The 20,418-nt window shown below is 49.9% G+C and overlaps 1 protein-coding gene and 1 non-coding gene across 2 annotated transcripts in view; both read right to left on the reverse strand.

The window, feature by feature from the left end:
- The window catches only part of LOC138964250 (dynein axonemal heavy chain 3-like), a 210,795-nt gene that overhangs the window by 116,068 nt on the left and 74,309 nt on the right, over positions 1-20,418 (reverse strand). Inside the window, exons 16-20 of the mRNA XM_070336152.1 lie at positions 16,247-16,377; positions 9,928-10,123; positions 8,926-9,120; positions 7,917-8,105; positions 7,312-7,440 (exon numbers count right to left, since the gene is read on the reverse strand). Of these exons, the coding sequence (XP_070192253.1) occupies positions 7,312-7,440; positions 7,917-8,105; positions 8,926-9,120; positions 9,928-10,123; positions 16,247-16,377 (840 nt within the window). The remainder of the gene's footprint in view (positions 1-7,311; positions 7,441-7,916; positions 8,106-8,925; positions 9,121-9,927; positions 10,124-16,246; positions 16,378-20,418) is intronic.
- LOC138965745 (5S ribosomal RNA) lies at positions 6,018-6,136 on the reverse strand. Its single transcript, XR_011455515.1, has one exon. It is a non-coding gene; the product is annotated as a 5S ribosomal RNA (ribosomal RNA).

Consider the following 20,418-nt stretch of genomic DNA (forward strand, 5'->3'; position numbering starts at 1 on the left):
GAAAATACGGAGAATTTTCATGCCTGATATGTGTGCGCATGCACATATCAAAACAATTGTAAGGCTTCTTTTTAAGCCTACTGTCTATATGATACTTACCGAGACAGTACTATTCTTGCACATTATCTATTATAGGCCGAAAAAATTGGACAAAACGCTGAGTGGGTACAATTATCTCCCATAACCATGCGCCACCGTGGATCCCAAGCACTGTCCGAGTGCTTCCCCCTTACAGGATGTAGGTGGCGCGTCCTCTTTCTTTATGAGCTGCAGACCCTCAAAAAGCCCATAACATATCAAGAGGGGAGGCGGGAGGGAAACTCTAATAGTACTGTCTCGGTAAGTATCATATAGACAGTAGGCTTAAAAAGAAGCCTTACAGTCAATATAACACTTACCTCGACAGTACTATTCTTGCACAGAATACCAGAGTGGTGTGAGGGTGATATGTAGAGTATTAAACTCCTTAATCAAAATCACTTAAATCCAAGGATTAAGATACCCAGGCAATTTTCGAACAGTACTACCGTAAAAGAAAATATACCCAAGAAACATACCTTAGACTGACGTGACCATGCTAGCAACCACTGCTGTGTGGTGAACTCAATGTCAAAGTCCAGGCCACTCAAAGCTTGAATACCACTGAGTCTACGGCAAGTGGCTAAAGCGATGAGGAACAATTAGTCTTAAAAATCAGCAACTTGATACTGATGCCTGCCAGGGGTTCAAACTCATTGCTACGCAGGAGTTTGAGGACCAGAAAGACATCCCCCTTGGGAAATGAAACCCGAGGTTTAGACACCGCTGCATTGCTAATACCCGAAAGGACATTAGCGATGAGGGAGGACCTGATCAAGTGTTCAGTTCTGCGACCAGTAGCGGCCGCAATCGTGGAAGCGATGGCAGATCTGTATCCAAGAAGAGTCTTAGAAGAAAGACTCTTCTTTTGATACACTTCCACCAGGAAGTTGGCCAAGTCCTGTGTTGAGGAATAAAGCGGCTTTATCCCCTTGGACAAGGCGAAGGTGGCCCAAGCTCTCCAGCGTAAGTCGTAGAGCTGATTAGTTGATCGCCTCTTAGCGTTCAAGGAAAACTCTACTGAACTCTTGTGCAATCCTAGTGCAAGCAGTTTGGAGCGCACAAGAGCCATGCGGTCAAGCACAGACTCTCTGGACGTGGATGAGGGAGGCATGATCGAGGCTGGAGCAGACCTCCCCCGTCCAGATCCAGAGGTAGAGGGTCTACGTGGGTGAGACCGCGAAGATCTGGAAACCACGGAGCTGTTGGCCAGTAAGGCGCGACCAAAATCAGTCTTGGTCGTTCCTGCAGATATTTTGCCAGCACCCTCGGAATCAGAGATGTCGGGGGATAGGCGTAAGCATCGAGGAGCCTCCACAAGAGAGTGAATGCGTCCAAGTGGAACGCATTCATGTCTCGAAAGGGGCTGACGTACCTGGGAAGCCGAGCGCTGAATCGAGTTACGAACAGATCGATCAGAGGACGGTCCCACCTTGCCCACAGACGCTGTAGAACGTTGTGAGCGATGGTCCATTCTGTGGAGAGAACCTGATCGCCCCGACTGAGAATGTCGGCCAGGGCGTTCAGTTTCCCCGGAACGAACTGGACTGACATCCGGACCTGATTGGTCTGGCACCAGAGCAGAATCTCCTCCGCCAACAGGGAGAGGGACCGAGAATTGGTGCCCCCCTGGTGGCGAAGGTAAGCTAAGCATGTGGTGTTGTTGTCCCCGTTGAAAATCAGAGGGGCCAAGGACAGGCCGAATGGGAGGGCCCGAAACTCGAACACCGTGCCCTCCCAAACGAACCGGAGCAGATGTCGGTACCCCGGGGCCACCAGGATGTGGAAGTAAGCATCCTGGAGGTCCCAGACATGGCCCAATCGTTTGGCCGGATGGCCAACCGGACCGACGAAGGGGTTTCCATCTTGAACTTGCACCTGTGAAGGTACAAGCTCAAGGTGGAGAGGTCCAACACCGGCCTGAACCGGCCGTCCTTTTTGGGGACGGTGAACAGGCGGGAGCAGAACCCCAGAGAAGGCTGAGAAAGGGGGTAGACCGCCTTCTTCTCGACCAACGAGTTCACCTCGTCCTGAAGAGCCTGCCATCTGGCAGGCTCTCGAGGAGGGGGGAACGTCCAAGGTAGAGCGGACAATGGAGGTTGTGACGACAGCGGTAGAGAAAACCCCGACCACACCACCCTCAAGAAAAACTGGTTGGAGACCAGTCTGCCCCACATGCCGCGGGCCCGAAAAAAGGGAACCGACGGACGAAAGAGGGGCAACTTGAGGGGGCGTCAACGTAGGGCCGGGACTCACTGAAAATTCTGCTGGCGGGCAGGCGCAGGCTTGCGACCACCCCCCCTGGTGGTGCTGCTTCCCCTTACCTGTCTGAGCACCCTTCCTCTTGCTTGGGAACGCAACAGGCGCCTAAGAGGAGGAAGAAGGAGGCAGTGAAACTGGCTTCTTCTTCTTCTTCTGAGGCTGGGAGCTGGAGGTGACTGTAGCACTTCTCTTACTCCCCGCCGCCGTCGCCGAAGCAGCGAGGCCAACCATCAGAGAATCAGTGTTCCTCTGGCGTGTGGACTCCACCACAGAACGAACAGTGTCCGGATGAAAGAGGGAAGAAGGCTGAGGAAACGTGTTCCTCAGACTCTTCCTCATATCCGGAGGCACTATAGAAGTAGGCAGAAAATGATCACGGAACAGGGCCAATAAAGTGGACCCGTGTTCCAATGGCCAATTCTGCCGCAGACGTCACGCACGATCGCACGGCATGCAAAGCCCGATCCACTCGAACCGTGTCAAGGACCCGAGTGGAATCGGACTCTGCCCGATCGGGAGGGTCCAACAGTGTGGACAGCGTGCTCATCCATGTCAAGGCCTGTGATTGGGCCTCGACTGTGGAAGAAACGGTGGCCTCAAGACTGTGGAACGAAGCAGAGCTCAGTTCCACCTTCTTGACCGAAGGCACCTCCCCAACGAACACATCACCGTCAGCCCCACCCTAAACACTCGAAGTCTGGAAAGGGAGAGTTCGAGAGTCAAAGGGAAAAGGGAGGGACGAAACAGATTGGACACGAGGAAACAGTGGAGGTGCGCCTCCCGAAGGAAAGCATGGCACTGAACCCGCGTCCTCCCGAGGAACATAGGTCGCGTTTGCACGTGAATCTGTACTCCTCAGGCGATGTGCTGCCGCTTCCACCGTGGCACTTAGACTAGGGTGGAACGCGAATTGCCGGCGGCCGGATCGTTCATAAAACGAGCCGCCGGCAGACGCGGCGTGAGCCTCCCGCGCCCGGGCCGAAGCGGACTCAAAGGACGAGAGGGCGTCTCAGGGAAGGACGTCCTGAAACTGTTCAAACGTCCTTCTAGCTGTGCGAGGACGAGCCTCCTGCCTCTCGTCCTCAGACCCCGGGTCCACGTCCTGTGTGTCAACACTAGACGACAGACGCTTAAGAGAGGCATCCGTGACGTCAAGACGCCGCGTGATGTCTGTCATGTACTGTTGGAAAGTACGAAGCATAGCTTCGGAAGTTCCATCAGAAACCGGCAAGGGTAGAGGTTCAGTGTTAACCTCAGGGCGACCCTGATCCTCCTCCCTATCGTCCTCCGACTCACTCTCCTCTTCACTTCCCGACAACTCCTCAAAAGCAGGAGTGTAGGGAGCTTGAGGGGGAAGAGCCGAAAGCGATGAAGCAGGCTGTGAAGAAACGCCCACAGAAGCAAGAGGCCGCGAAGACCCCTGCCCCAAAGACGAAACGTCTCCAGCAGCCGAAGGGGGAGAAAAACAACAACCCTGCGACTGTTGGGTCAGCCCAGCCAACGAACCCCCGCCATTTATAGACTGAACAGGAACCCATCGGGTCTGATCAGAAAAGAAATGGTCCGGTCCGGTCGGGGGTGCCGATCCGGTCCGGTAGGGTGGTCCGGTCCGGTGCCGTACCATCCGGAGGTCCCGTTCAGCACCGAACCATCGTACCCACAGAAGTGTTCGGGTGGTTAGGTCCGGACGTGGACATACCGTACCATCCGGACCCGTAGGTCCGGTGGTCCGGTATGGTCCGGTTCGGTGCCAGACCATCCAGACCAACAGAGGTGGTCGGGTGGTCCCGCACCGGACCATCCGGACCCGTAGGTCCGGACCCGTAGGTCCGGTACCATCCGGAGGTCCTGTTCGGCACCGAACCATCCGTACGCACAGAAGTGTTCGGGTGGTTCGGTCCGGGCGTGGACGTACCGTACCATCCGGACCCGTAGGTCCGGTTCGGTGCCAGACCATCCGGACCAACAGAGGTGGTCGGGTGGTCCGGACCGGTCCGGTAGGGTGGTCCGGTGTTCCGGTCCGGTGTTCCGGTCCGGTGTTCCGGTCCGGTCCCGTACCATCCGGAGGTCCCGTTCGGTACCGAACCATCCGTACCCACAGAAGTGTTCGGGTGGCTCGGTCCGGACGTGGACACACCGTACCATCCGGACCCGTAAGTCCGGTATGGTCCGGTTCGGTGCCAGACCATCCGGACCAACAGAGGTGGTCGGGTGGTCCGGTCCGGACCGGACCACCGGTCCAGCACCGGACCATCCGGACCCGTAGGTCCGGTCCGGTCCCGCACCATCCGGAGGTCCCGTTCGGCACCGAACCACCCGTACCCACAGAAGTGTTCGGGTGGCTCGGTCCGGACGTGGACATACCGTACCATCCGGACCCGTAGGTCCGGTTCGGTGCCAGACCATCCGGACCAACAGAGGTGGTCGGGTGGTCCGGACCGATCCGGTAGGGTGGTCCGGTGTTCCGGTCCTGTGGTCCGGTCCCATACCATCCGGAGGTCCCGTACGGCACCGAACCATCCGTACCCACTGAAGTGTTCGGTCCGGACGTGGACCTACCGTACCATCCGGACCCGTAGGTCCGGTGGTCCGGTATGGTCCGGTTCGGTGACAGACCATCCGGACCAACAGAGGTGGTCGGGTGGTCCGGTACCGGACCATCCGAACCCGTAGATTCGGTCCGGTCCCGTACCATCCGGAGGTCCCGTTCGGTACCGAACCATCCGTACCCACAGAAGTGTTCGGGTGGCTCGGTCCGGACGTGGACATACCGTACCATCCGGACCCGTAGGTCCGGCATGGTCCGGTTCGGTGCCAGACCACCCGGACCAACAGAGGTGGTCGAGTGGTCCGGTCCCGACCGGACCACTGGTCCGGTACCGTACCCTCCGGACCCGTAGGTCCGGTGTGTTCCGGTTCGGTGCCAGACCACCCAGACCAACAGAGGTGGTCGGGTGGTCCGGTCCCGACCGAAACACTGGTCCCGTACCGTACCATCCGGACCCGTAGGTCCGGGGGGTCCGGCAAGGGCCAGAGGTACTGTCCCGCACCGGACCCTAAGGTCCGGTACGGTCCCGTACCATGGGTCCCGTCCGGACCAAACCCGGAGGTCAAGTCCAGTCGGGACCCGTGGGTCCGGTTCGATCCCGACCCGTAAGCCTGGAACGTTCCGGACCCTTGGTCCGGACCATCCGTCACCCGAACACCAGACGCTAAGGAATGGCGTGGGGTCAAGACGGTCCGGTCGGAGGTGTCGGTCTGAGCAACAGAAACAATGTTCCCGTCGCCCTGACCATTCGACAGAAGTACCACGTTCTGTCGAACACCTCCACGTCCAGTAACTAGTCGGCCGGAGCGTTTCAAGAGGGACAGCCACCAGTCACACGGACGTCAGAGGGAACCGTAGTAGCAGTGGTCGTAGGCACGAAGCCTGAAACCCCTGCCCCCACAGGACCGCCCTGAACGGGGTCAATTCGCATCCCAACCCCAGCGGGGAGGGAATTCAGAGACCCCGTCATCTCCTCCGATCTCCCCCCCCAGGAGGCCGAAACTACTGTCAAAACAGCAGCAGACGACCCAGCGAGGGAGTTCAGAGGAGGACCCGTGTCCCTCCTGGCTTCCACAGCGGTGGAAACCGAGGAGGGCACAGGAGAGGCACCGGAAAAGGAAGATTTTAATGCCAACTGCACCCGGTGTTCCCAGGCGGTCACCCATCCAAGTACTAACCGGGCCCGACGTTGCTTAACTTCGGTGGTCGGACGAGAACCGGTGTTTTCAACGTGGTATGGCCGTTGGCTGTCAAAACCTGAGTCTCTCCAGTAGCCCCTAGATCGGATTCACCAACCCCCAAAGAGGGTTGGGAATCGACCTGCCCCCGGATTCGAGCCAGGGGGGAGAAGGAAACCTTCCCCCCAGGCTTGAAACCGGGAGGAGCTGAAGCCTGAGACTGAGGGCCGGACAACGGCGTCGAAGGGGGGGAAGCCTGTTCCACTGAAGGAGAAGGAGAAAGAAGCTTTTTCTTTCCCCTCGACCTTCCCCGAACCTTCGACGGCGCAGCCCCGCCCGAAGTCCCAGGCTCAAGCCCAGCCTGTTTGAGCAAGCTCGCATTGAGCTTGCTCAAACAGGCTTTCTCCGCCCTCCCTCGCCGCAAACGCAAAGCGTTTGGGGAGGGAGAGTCGGAGCGCCGAAAGATCCCCTTCTCCGTGCGTAAAACATGACGCTGGGCGCCCGGAGAAGGGTTGCCCCCGGCAGACTCTGGTTCCGTAGAACCAGAGCCCAAAACAGGACGAGACATCCTACCTCGCCCTGTACGTACCCTTAAAGACCGAGAATTAACAAAATTCAAAGAAAATTTAGGTCAATACTCAAGTGAATGCGGCGAAACGAGAAGCAGACGACCGGTCACCACGAAGTAGGACGGGAGGCACGCCGAGTCCGCCACACAAAAACGGAGGCACAAGTTGAAGGAAACACAACGTAGCCTCAAGCCAGAAGTGGAATAACACACAATAATCCAACAGGTGATAGTCCACACAGAAAAGGAGCCTCTTAGTCCAAAATAATCCGGGAGCGTAGCAGAAACACAGCCGGTCTGACACGCGCGAAAAAAGAAAGAGGACGCGCCACCTACATCCTGTAAGGGGGAAGCACTCGGACAGTGCTTGGGATCCACGGTGGCACATGGTTATGGGAGATAATTGTACCCACTCAGCGTTTTGTCCAATTTTTTCGGCCTATAATAGATAATGTGCAAGAATAGTACTGTCGAGGTAAGTGTTATATTGACTGGTATATCTAAATAGAGAAGTTCCTGGGGTGTTTAGACCACAGTTTGTTGAGAGCATGGTTCGTTTCAATTATATTTATTCTCTCAGAAGCCAGGAGACTGGTTAAAAATAACTTACTGTTGCTATATTTAGAGTGCTTATACTTCCCTTTGTTTCCTATATCTTGCAGAATGAAGCAACTGACCTTCTCCAGGGCGTACTCCTTGCTGGCCTGCGAGCTGATGTCCTTGAGGTCATCCAGGAACTTCTCCAGCCCCATTTGGAGCACCTCTGACAGCGGTGTGTTGTCACTGGGCGTCATGTTGAAACCAACCTGCAAAGTACAATGAAAGCTCAAACATTTTTAATATATAGCTCATCCAAAGACTTTCTGAGGATCGAATCAGTTACTCCTGGACAGTATCATAGCTCACAACCAATTATCTTCTACTTTGCTTGACCTGTTTATACCCCGCCATTTAGGAAGCCATATGCCAATTTTAAGGGTTGCATGCTTGGTATTTTTGTGTTTCTATAACCCACCAAACTCTGACATGGATTACAGGATCTTTTCCGCGTGTAATAGATCTTGTGCTTCAGTGTACACACAAAGAGGGAATAAGGTATTCGCAGGTCTGCACATAAGTCGACCTGCGAGATCAGAAAAAATCTCCACCCTTAACCCTCCAGGCACGGCCGGGATTCAAACACTTAACCTTCCGCATGAAAGGCTGGCATCTTATCCACTGGGCCATTGCGCCCGTCCAAGATCATCATAAACACTAACACCACATCATTACACCCACATACCTTCTCGCTCATCATGTCCCAGTGCCGCTGCTTGATGCCAGGGTTGCAGAGGGCGCTGATGATGGGCATGCTGATCTTGAACTTCTCCAGCTTGGCCTTGATGGTGGCCGACGCCCGCATGGGGCCCTTGTAGTCCGGGTGGGCAAAGATCTTGGTCAGCTTGTAGGCCGTGCGCCACAGGTTTTGAACCTGGGGAGGAAGAGATGATGATGTTTTAGTGGTCTGTTTTCACTCTGGGTCTTGCTTGTCAAAGGTTGTAGATTAGTCCCTCTTTAGGGCAAGGGCCAGATGTAGAACATCTACTCTCAAAATATGACCCAGATTGCCAGATTGTGACATAGACTTTGATTTTACATCACTGCGCATAACCACCTTTTTTTTGTCTTCTTCAGCAACTTGCTTATCTTCTGCTCAGGTAAAGATTATAGACCAAGGGCAATTAATGACTAAGGCTACTATCTGAACAGCTAGCACAGACCAAAAACTGTATCTTATAAGATGTATCTTAATTTGTGGGCACAGACGTTTTTCCCCCACTGGATGGGGCTGGGCAAAGCCTGGGCCTGAGACGGGGGTGGAAGCGAACAGGTACACAGTCCTTTTAAGTGATCTGCGTCGAGAGCTTTTGCAAAATTAGGATACGCCTGATAGAAAACACGAACACACACAGCAGCTGTACAGCAATTAAGTTGCAGCAATGGCAACAACAACTTTCAGCTTTGACATTATGCCAACACTGTCGAAGCATATACCAAGTAGATGATTTTCAGAAATAACTCTGTCGGGTTTGTATGGGTTGTGGGAGAGTGATCTTTTCTTACACATATTGGAGGGGCCAATCCCTAGCAAGGGGGGTGAAGGAAATACGTGCGTGTTTCTATGTGTTTCCAACTGACCCCTTGCTAGTGATTGGCCCCTCCAATGTTTGTACGAGGTTTTGCAAGTAAAGGTCGCTCTCCCACAACCCATACAATCTCGACAGTTATTTTCGGAATTCGTCTATTCTCACCTCCTCTTCCACAAACTCAGCGTTGACGTTCAGCAGTGGACCGTTCATCCACTTGTCGTGCTGTTGGTGGAACTTGACCGCCGTTGACCACAGCTTGTCGTAGGGCTCCTTGGCCACTTGGATACGGCCGATCTGCTCGTACTCTGTCTGCGTCTCCAGTCCCAGCATCTGCTCCTCTCGGTTGATCTTCATCTTCTGCTCACATAAAGACATGGTTATTATAAGGTGTAGCAGTCCCTTTAAGGCGAGAAATGGCGAGTGAAGCGAGTGGGGCGAGGAAGTACCGTTTCTTGGGCAATTCTCGCCGCGTGGGACGCTAGGATTCTCGCCGCGAACACTAGGTAGCTTTGGGCTTGCTCGCTAGGCGAGAAAACATGGCGGCGACACTGCTGCCAATCCGATTGGCTGTTCATGGCTGTTTACCGACCAGTGCAGACGACCTTTTCGGTATTAACCGATGGTATTTAATTCTTGCGTAGCTGGCCACCAACCCATTTCTTATACACTCTCGCCTCCTAGCTCCACGAGCGGCTAGTCGCAAGAATATCTCGCCTGAAAGAAACACGTGTCAGGTTACAGCTATAGATATATGAAAGAATTTATCAGTTTTTAGAAAACAACCGCTTGCATTCAGCTAATAAAACAAAAAGTTTGTTTGATATGGTCACTGATCCCTTAGGCAAGCCAGACATGAATTTTTCTGAAGGAAATTAAGTATTGACAGTTAGCATACAATGCACACACACTCATTCAAACACACTCCAGATCACAGCAAAGACAACCAAACAACAGAATCGCACTGAAACTCAAATTACAGTTTACTGTTCATAGGAATCTGACACAAATTCTTTCCACTCATTCATCAGTCTGCACATCAATCCACCCAAGTATGATGCAATAAAGCTGAAAGCTGACCCTCTAAACTGTAAAAGCTTACCTCCTCTTTGAACCACTCGATTTCATAGGCATTGAGTTCTGCCATGTACTTCTGCGAAAGCTTACCTCTTCTTTGAACCACTCTATCTCGTCATCCATGGCGTTGAGTTCTGCCATGTACTTTTCAGACTCGGACATGCTCTGCTTGCTGGCAAAGTCTTTGAGTTTCTGCATGGCTTCTTGCATCTGTTTGTCCATACGTCGTCGCCACCCGTTCAGCTTGTTCACTGCAATATCATGCTCCTTTTGCAGCTTGTTTTCTCTGGAACAAAAACAGTAAGTGTGAATCATCTGCTTACTTTAGACGTGTGCGGAAAATCCAAAATTTTAATAATAAATTTTCATTTAATTAATATACTTACCCAACTCACATATAGCAATTAACTCTAGTTCAGTGCTGGTAACGCTGTACGCGTTCCCCTTGGTAACAAGGGAGACCACCCTAAAAAAGAGTGATCCATCCCATAATATCAGACCGATGTCCGGTCCAACATCCGTATGCGTGCGCATACGCCGCCATTTGCATCATTCGAACGAAGCCCAACTCACTACTTTTTTAGAACCCAATACCACACAGCGGGGAGGCGGGAGGGTTTAAACGATGTGAGTTGGGTAAGTATATTAATTAAATGAAAATTTATTATTAAAATTTTGGATTAAATGACATATTATTACCCAACTCACATATAGCAGATTGCTACTATAGGTGGCGGGTATATAGCGAAATTATGATATAAGAACCTGCCCTGCGACTACCATAACAGGTAACGCGGAACTGCCGTCCTGAATCCAGACGTCTCTGAGGTGGAAGTTAATAAAACCCTCCTCAGACCGCCAGTAAGCCGACTCCAGAACTTCAGCCAAACAAGGCCCGACCGGAGGACTGCCAAAGAGGAGGCCCATGCCCTTGCCTCAAACGTTCCAGCTATAGAGAAAGGCAAAACTGCCCTAACATCTCCAGACTGTGTTAATCAACAGGTAAACACCTGTCTGATCAACATGGAGACTCACTTGGTTAAAGTCCCTATCGCAATATCCTTACACCTGATGTGATAAGAGATACCATACAAGCTTTTGACTTATTGGCCAAATGCCGAGTCCAAGACAGGTGCCTTCTGAGCGTCCTCACAAGACAAATAACCACATCAAGCTCCCCAGGAGCAAGAATCCAGTGTAGCAGCCCATCTAGGTAAGGTTGACTACAAAACGTCATACCTCTACCCGAGTAGATAGACCTTCTTCCCTCCATAATACAGTGTTTAACGTCGTTTTCAACCGACCAAGGTTAAATCACGACGGAGATGAAAGAAAAGTCAAATGCCCTTTGATTCAACGATCTAACAAGAACCGTGAAAGACAGAAAAATCCTCGAAACTCGAGATGTTAAACTGGCTAACCGTGACTCTAAAGGAACCACACTCATGCTTCAAGAATTGAAAGTGCAATTGGAAGCTGGTTGCCCCCATTACCGCTTAAATGTCGAGGTTAAATCACGACCGAGATGAAAGATCAGGAAAGTGACCTTTGATTCACTGATCTAACAAGATCCGTGCGAGTCAGAAAAATCTACCAACCTCGAAAAGTTTAATTGGCTAAACGTGACTCTAAAGGAGCCAAATTCTTGTTTCATGAAATGAAAATGCAAATCGAAGCTGGACTTCCCCATTTTCCGCTCAAATGCCAGAAAAATTACAAAGAAAACCCACAAGTCATAGACCAGACTTTCTTAAAAGAGCTGTCTTTAATCAAAATAGCCAGAAAGCACGCTTACTCCCACCTCTCACAGAAGCTACTAGAGTAAGCTAGGCCGTTTCCCGTGAAAAATCGCCAGGCTAGTCTTGAAAACAGGGTAAAGCCAAAATGCACCAAGCCGTAACAACGTGCCGAAATCTCATAAAGTCTTAAAAAAAACAAGGGAGACAAAACGGAAACCCACAAAGAAAGGTGGATAGCCACCTGCAAAAAAACAGAAAGAAAAGGAGTTCTTTCCGTAAGAAACAAAGCACTTTGAACCACGCCAGTCTAAGTGGCCAGTGAACAAAACCAAAAACCCTATAGAGACCCTGAGCCAAATCCAGAGTCGAGGCGGAAGCCCCTGAGTATCTCAAGGATACCCCTACAGTAGACATCCGTGTAAAACGAATGTGAGAAAGCAAAGATGCCTTCTTGCCAGCCTTAAGAGGTCTGGGAACCAAGATTGCAAAGACCCGTCTGTGAGACCAAAAGGTCGCTGAACAGATCCAAGAAAGAACCTTGTGAAAGCGAGGGTATCGAGCCAAAGCTAAAATAGACAACAGCCAGCCTAAAGCTTTTCGTTCAGAAACAAAAACCCCCAAGGCCTGCCTAACGCTTTCCCTTTTACCGTGAGCTTTTCTAAGTAGGAAAAACCCCGCGTGCATAGAAGCGGACTCAAAAAGAGAACTTTCAAACGAGAAAGAGATTAAAGTCTCGCCAAAAGAACAAAACTTTAAAGACAGAGGCTTACTCTAAGGCAAAAAACGGCAAAGAAACATCCTTTGTATCTGCGTCCTGTAGGACCACAAAGATAGCCATTTAGAACGTAACCGCCCAGGCGAGAGAAAAAGCAAGTTCAAAAGAGCCCATCCTAAAGAAAAGATGCGACAATCTATCCGAGCCAGGAGATCTTGAACTCACGGACAGTATCTCCTTGCTAACAAAATCCAGATGGATGTTCGTCAAACCCGAGGGCGGTTCCGTAGAACGCAAAAAGAGAACCTAAGTTCTTAAGCCTGGAGTTAGCCGAATCCTACAGAAAGCGCTCCGTGAGTGACACGCTACTTGAGCGTACGACACAAGCTAAAGCACCCCCGCCGCAGGTATAAAGTCGAGTGTTGTCCACCAAGGAAGTGGCGACAAAGAAGACTCGCTTGTGAAAACTTCCACAAGCACAAAAGGAGCCCGACAGAGGCTCTAAGGGCTTGACACCCAAAGATTCTCCTCAGAAAGCTCAAAACCACTACGAACTGCCGCGAACAACGACACAAGTGAAGTAAGAGCCTCCCCATTTCCTCCTCCTGTTCAAAAGCATCATAACGATCATCGAAATGATGAGAACCAGTCACTCATCCCGATAAGGCAAAACTTGCCAAAATCGAAAAAAAAAACAAACAAACCGGAACTTCATGACCAGGTCTCCATCCACCTGTCCCATGCCAGCTAGAAGACTGGAAGAGGAAGTGGATACAGCCTGTAAAACAGCAAAGGACCCGCAGTAACGGACCCGGAAGCCAAAAGCTGAAAAGTGCCGACCACCAACACCACAGTGTTAACGGTAGAAGGCCGCTAACCCATCCTGTAACCGGAAGACGCAGCCGCAAAAGCGGAAGCGAAACCGGCCGTGGATTAGTAAACATGCGAACCAACCGGTTGCCTAGAAACACACCGGACGATTCCATTCAACCTCGAACCATTTCAGCTGCGAGCGCCACCGCCCTTGCTAACTTGAAACGGAACCTGAATCCAGTGCCAATCGTTAATGCGGAAGCACCTTCATCTGAGCAGCCGTCAAGCACAACCGTGCAATCCGGAAGCTGCCTTCCTGTTTGACTTAAAATATCCAACAAAGAACCAGCCTTACTGCTCACTTCCTGCCCCCCGGGAGGAAGCGGAAGTCTTCTTCTTCTGCGTTCGTGGGCTGAAACTCCCACGTTCACTCATGTTTTTGCACGAGTGGAATTTTACGTGTATGACCGTTTTTACCCCGCCATTTAGGCAGCCATACGCCGCTTTCGGAGGAAGCATGCTGGGTATTTTCGTGTTTCTATAACCCACCGAACTCTGACATGGATTACAGGATCTTTTCCGTGCGCACTTGGTCTTGTGCTTGCGTGTACACACGAAGGGGGTTAAGTCACTAGCAGGTCTGCACATAAGTTGACCTGGGAGATCGGAAAAATCTCCACTCTTAACCCACCAGACGGCAGCGACCGGGATTCGATCTCACGACCTCCCGATTTAGATTAGGAGGCCGACGTCTTACCACCACGCCACTGCGCCCGTCGGAAGCGGAAGTCAAAACTACAAGACATATGCCAACTTCAAGGCAATGAACGACAATTCCCGGTCGCGGAAGTGAACTTAAAGTTCCTCCGAACTCCGGAAGCCGTCGAACAAAGATAGGGGTGGATAAAGCGAAAAAATTTCTCAGCCACCCCTTCCTGTCAAGTCGTAAATGCCGTTAACCACTGCCCATGTCACTGCGCTGGACAACTTGAACGGCAAGTTAAGCTGGGTGTCATCCACCACCGTGGACACCTCTCCACACATCACCTTCCTACTCGGTGTCAAAGTCAGGAAGGTGACCCCCAGAGAGACTCGCATGGCCAATCCAAGAATCACCCAGCCCAACAACTTCCAGCCCCCAGGGCGGAAGCTTACGTTGCCCAGCCCGAAAATGCGTGCTACATTCCTCGTGCGAACGTACACCACTTTCACCGGAGAACCCGGCTACACGCGGCCATTTGCCAACTCCAGGGCAATGGACAACGATCTCCGGAAGCTGAAGAGAACATCCTGTCCCTCCGAACTTCCAGAAGTCGGAACCGGAAAAAGGGGGAGTCAGTTACGCCCTGCTCTCAACCACCCATTCCGGTCAAAACTTAAATGCCGTTTTCCGCCGACCACGTCACTGCGCTGGACAACTTGAACGGCAAGTTAAGCTGGGTGCCGTCCATCCCATGGACGCACCCTCGTTAACCTTCCTGCTCGCCATTGTAGTCAGGTAGGTGACCCCAGAATGACACCCATGGTCAGCCCCAGAGTCACCAATAACTTAAATGCCATTTTCGTTAGCCCACGTCACTGCGCTGGACAACTAGAACGGCAAGCAAGCTGGGTGTCGCCCACCGCCATGGACGTACCCTGGTTAGCCTTCCTGCTCGCCATCGTAGTCAGGTAGGCCACCGAGGCCTATTCAGTCACACCGCCCTGCTGGAAACCAGACGCAGGAGGTTGACCTACAGACGGACACCCGCGGTCCGTCACTCAAGGCATCCCCGTCATCCGCCCTACCCTCCGTCCCGAGCTCAAACTCGACCCAGGAGGCAGAACTTCAGACAATTTATCGTCGGCAGAACCGACCACTTCCTGCCCCCTGGGCGGAAGAGGACTAAAACGGTCCCCGATATTTTTATCAAGAGACCTACGGAAACGTTCGTCCTTTCGCTGCTCATAAGAACTCTCACGGCCTCCAACGCACGAGAGAGCCCCCTGAGCTCGCACACCGCTTTCGCTAGAGAACCTAGCTACACGCGGTGTAAACATACCTTGAACCGGTGTCGACACATTCAGCAGAGACACCAACTGGGTACCCCATCCTGAGAAGCATGGACATCCGCCCCAGTCACGGACGCCGAGGGCTTAGCGGAAGTCGAAGCGGGAGCCGCAGGAGACTGCCGGATCATGGCTAAAGAAAAACATCAGAAACACCCGCCGGAAGAGAACGCAACTCCTCCCGAGTGGAAGATAATTCCGACGCTAACGTCGAAACCTGAGCGCTCAGCGTCAACAATAAAGATACAACATCAGCTGGTGCTAACCCAGGGCAACCAGGTGAAACAGAAGCAGTAGATGCTACACCAGAAAAACTACTCTTGACAGAAAGTAAACAAGTCTAACCGGAAGTTGCTTGAACGTCTGCTAACATGGGAGACTTAACGGAAGTTGCCTCAGACGATAAAGACGCAGACTATCCTGCGCCCTTATCTCTCCTCGAGCTTCTTTAGGAGGCATAACGTCAGGTACCTGCCTCGAACTAGGCTTCCGTATCGCGCTAACCACGAGCGCAGCCTCCGCCAAAGCAAACAACTCATGAAAAATTTCACAGAACAAATTTCAGAAAAATTTCACAAGTATAAACGAGCGACGAAAACGTCGCTAAAACTACAACAACAACAGAAAGATCTCACCACACACCATAGGTACAGGTGTAAAGTTCGGCGGCGACCAAGGGGAGAAGCCAAAGCCAAAGACTCTGGCGAAAAGCTGAAAACAGCAGGAGCGTACGTCAGGAGCGTCCAGTCCAGTTGAACCGCTGAGAGAGAATGATGCAAATGGCGGCGTATGCGCACGCATACGGATGTTGGACCGGACATCGGTCTGATATTATGGGATGGATCACTCTTTTTTAGGGTGGTCTCCCTTGTTACCAAGGGGAACGCGTACAGCGTTACCAGCACTGAACTAGAGTTAATTGCTATATGTGAGTTGGGTAATAATATGTAATTTAATCCATGTTATTAGTCTTGTGGCTACAGTAGTTAACATCAAGAATTACTATTGAACACCATTAACATGCATATCCTTGCACAAAATCTGCAACATTTCTATGAAAATGCTGTAGTCCTTCACAGCAAACGGTACATACGCATTTCTGACGATGGGGATGATGCGGTCGGGCCAGGTGAACGTGTTGTTGTTGATGATGATGTTGTCTTTGGGCAGGTAGGAGTAGTCCATCAGAAACAGCAGGTTGCCTGCTGCAATCTCCAGCTTGTTCTGCAACACAACATTAGTAGCATCAGTTTTGAAACACGACAGCAAATGCGGAAATAGTTAGATCAAAAGAAGAAACTGATACGAAAAAAGATGTACTGATACATTGGAACCTCCCTTTTAAGACCCCCCAATTTAAGATTTCCTCCTTTCTAAGACCTTAATTTGTCACATTATCTGTTCACAGTCTCTGTAAATATACCTCCAATTTAAGATTTCCTCCTTTCTAAGACCTTATAATTTGTCCCATTATCTGTTCACAGTCTCTGTAAATATACCTCCAATTTAAGATTTCCTCCTTTCTAAGACCTTAATTTGTCACATTATCTGTTCACAGTCTCTGTAAATATACCTCCATTTTAAGATTTCCTCCTTTCTAAGACCTTAATTTGTCACATTATCTGTTCACAGTCTCTGTAAATATACCTCCAATTTAAGACTTCCTCCTTTCTAAGACCTTAATTTGTCACATTATCTGTTCACAGTCTCTGTAAATATACCTCCAATTTAAGACTTCCTCCTTTTTAAGGCCTCAGATTTTCTCAAATTTTTGGCGGTCTTAAAATGGGGGTTCCACTGTATAAGAAATACTGAAATAGCTAACTTTATAATGGACACAAGTCCTTTGATATGTTATCCCAGCGAAGCTGGAGGTATCCCACATACTGTAATCGACTTGAGAAATGTTCACACCGATAATACATGATAAAGAAGGATTCTTTGTGCCCGGCTACGTGCTACAGTTGGAGATGGAAGTTCACCAAAAATTGGGACCATACTAACAAAAATACGGTGGGTGCAATAGTCGCCCCCATTTTTTCAGCAAACGCCACCCAAGGCCGCTTTGGACGGGTAGAAATTCTGTACTTTCCAAGTCTATTTGTGTGTGGTTGTTCAAGACTATGGATAAAGCTCGCGTGAGAAGATTACGTCACGGTCAAAAGTCTTTGACGTCAATTATTGCATCATGACGTCATGCCTCCCTGTAGTCTTTCTCTCTTGCGCAGTGTGTGTGTTTGTGTTCATTTTGACTCGAGCACATGTGTTAGTGTTACTGTGTGTGTGTGTGTGTGTGTGTATGTGTGTGTGTGTATTTGTGTGTGTGTGTGTGTGTGTGTGTGCGTGCGCACGCGTGCATGAGTTTGTGTGTAAGTGTGTGTGTGGGCATAAGTGTATGTGTGTGCGTGTATGTGTGTTTGTTTGTAAAGGTGTGTATGTCCGTCTGTCCATATGGGTGTGTGTTTTGTGCACGTATGAAGTTTTTGTGAGAGAGTGAGTGAGTGCGTGTGAGTGAGTGTGTGTATGTGTGTGTGACTTGGGTGTGTGTGTGTGCGTGGGTGTGTGTGTGTGTGTGCACTGTGTGTGTGTTTGAGAGAGAGAGAGAGTGTGTGTGTGTGTGTGTGTGTGTGTGTGAATGTGTTTGTGTGTATGTTTGTGTGTGTCTGAGTTTGTGTGTATGTTTGTGTGTGTATGAGTGTGTATATGGTGTTTGTTTGTAAAGGTGTGTGTGTGTTCGACTGTCTATGTGCGTATTTGTTTGTTTATGTGTTTGCTTAACGCCCAGCCGACCACGAAGGGCCATATCAGGGCGGTGCTGCTTTGACATATAACGTGCGCCACACACAAGACAGAAGTCGCAGCACAGGCTTCATGTCTCACCCAGTCACAGTATTCTGACACCGGACCAACCAGTCCCAGCACTAACCCCATAATGCCAGACGCCAGGCGGAGCAGCCACTAGATTGCCAATTTTAAAGTCTTAGGTATGACCCGGCCGGGGTTCGAACCCACGACCTCCCGATCACGGGGCGGACGCCTTACCACTAGGCCAACCGTGCCGGTCTATGTGCGTATGAGTGTGTGTTTTGTGTGTATGAGATTTGTGTGAGTCAATGTGTGTGTGTGTGTGTGTGTGTGTGTGCGTGCGTATGTACAGTGTGTGTGTGTGTGTGGGTGTGTGTCTGTTTGTATAAGAGAGAAAGAGAGAGAGTGGGTGGGTGTGTGTATGTGCGTGTGCGTATGTGTGTGTGTGTGTGTGTGTGTGTTTGTTTGCAAAGGTGTTTATGTCCGTCTGTCTATATGTGCGTATGGGGGTGTGTTTTGTGTGTATGAAGTGTGTGTGAGAGAGTGAGTGAGTGCGTGTGAGTGAGTGTGTATGTGTGTACGTGTGTAACTTGGGGGGGTGTGCGTGTGCGTGTGTGTGTGTGTGTGTTCGTGTGTGTGTGTGTGTGTGTTTGAGAGAGAGAAAGAGAGAGAGAGTAAGAGAGAAGTTTGTCTTTCGCTGGGGTATGCAGTGCCTTGGCGTTGCACATCTACTTAATTGATTATATAGAGAAACAACACAAAAATACGCAGCAGACATCCCGAAAAAGGAGCATGACTGCGTATAAGGCCGGGAAAAACAGCTGTACCCTTAAAATTCCACTCGCCCAAGCCACAAGTGTAAATGGGACCGCCAGCCCACCAACGCAGAAGAATAAGAAATAATGAGGCAGCACCAGACCTGCCAACCCTTGTGAAACCTCAAGTGTAGCAATTCACTTTTTGTGTGTGTTCAGCATTGCAAATGGTTTTGTAATGGAGTGTTGTCTAAAATGTACAGTGGAGTCCGGGTACAACGAATCTCAAGGGAGATACATTTTCGTTTGTTATATCAGCAATTCGCTGTCGAGTTTTCAACCCTAAATGGCCCTTAAGACAAGTTTTCCCACTCACTTTCAAATGATCGTCCCATCGATCTTTCCTTGGAGAGTACAATCTGTGCATGTTTTCAACAGCTTCATAATATAATCCATAGAGAGAGGCATAGTTCAAATGTTCACTTTACAGGGGTGTCGTTTGGGTCGGCCCTTCGCCGATTTTTTTTTTACTTTGGCTGAAACTTTCATGTTCCTATCGGCCAAATGTCCGAAGAGTCTTCGACTGAATCGGCCAACGTTTGTCCAGTTGTTTTTATTGGTCAGGCTTTGATTGCTAAAACTGCTGCCGATGTACTAAGTCAACTGACTGACGTTTATTTTCTCGCGAATACCAAAAACGAAACATCAATGTTTTGAACGGAAGCCATTGACAAAAATATAGATGCCAGAGTGGTTTCCCTTGGACAAGGGAAACCACACTCTTAGCGTTTGCGTCCGCCAGTTCGCGATAGTTTATCAGTCAGTGCTTTCGATTTGAACATCATGTCGCAAAAAGAAACAAGTCGCGTAAGGCGAAAATACAATATTTAGTCAAGTAGCTGTCGAACTCACAGAACACGTGGAATTGACAAGAAGAGCGGGGTATTCGTTGCGCTGAGAAGGATAGCACGCTTTTCTGTACCTCTCTTTGTTTTAACTTTCTGAGCGTGTTTTTAATCCAAACATATCATATCTATATATTTTTGGAATCAGGAACCGACAAGGAATAAGATGAAAGTGTTTTTAAATTGATTTCGAAAAAAAAAATTTGATAATAATTTTTATATATTTAATTTTCAGAGCTTGTTTTTAATCCGAATATAACATATTTATATGTTTTTGGAATCAGCAAATGATGGAGAATAAGATAAACGTAAATTTGGATCGTTTTATAAATTTTTATTTTTTTTTACAATTTTCCGATTTTTAATGACCAAAGTCATTAATTAATTTTTAAGCCACCAAGCTGAAATGCAATACCGAACCCCGGGCTTCGTTGAAGAGTACTTGACCAAAATTTCAACCAATTTGGTTGAAAAATGAGGGCGTGACAGTGCCGCCTCAACTTTCACGAAAAGCCGGATATGACGTCATCAAAGACATTTATCAAAAAAATGAAAAAAACGTTCGGGGATTTCATACCCAGGAACTCTCATGTCAAATTTCATAAAGATCGGTCCAGTAGTTTAGTCTGAATCGCTCTACACACACACACACACGCACGCACACACATACGCACATACACCACGACCCTCGTTTCGATTCCCCCTCGATGTTAAAATATTTAGTCAAAACTTGACTAAATATAAAAAAGTAAATTGGCCAAGGTTTGCTACCCTTCGCCAAGGTAAGTGATTCCCGCTGT

This window comes from Littorina saxatilis, linkage group LG4 (genome assembly GCF_037325665.1).
Source record: "Littorina saxatilis isolate snail1 linkage group LG4, US_GU_Lsax_2.0, whole genome shotgun sequence".
NCBI lineage: Eukaryota > Metazoa > Mollusca > Gastropoda > Littorinimorpha > Littorinidae > Littorina > Littorina saxatilis.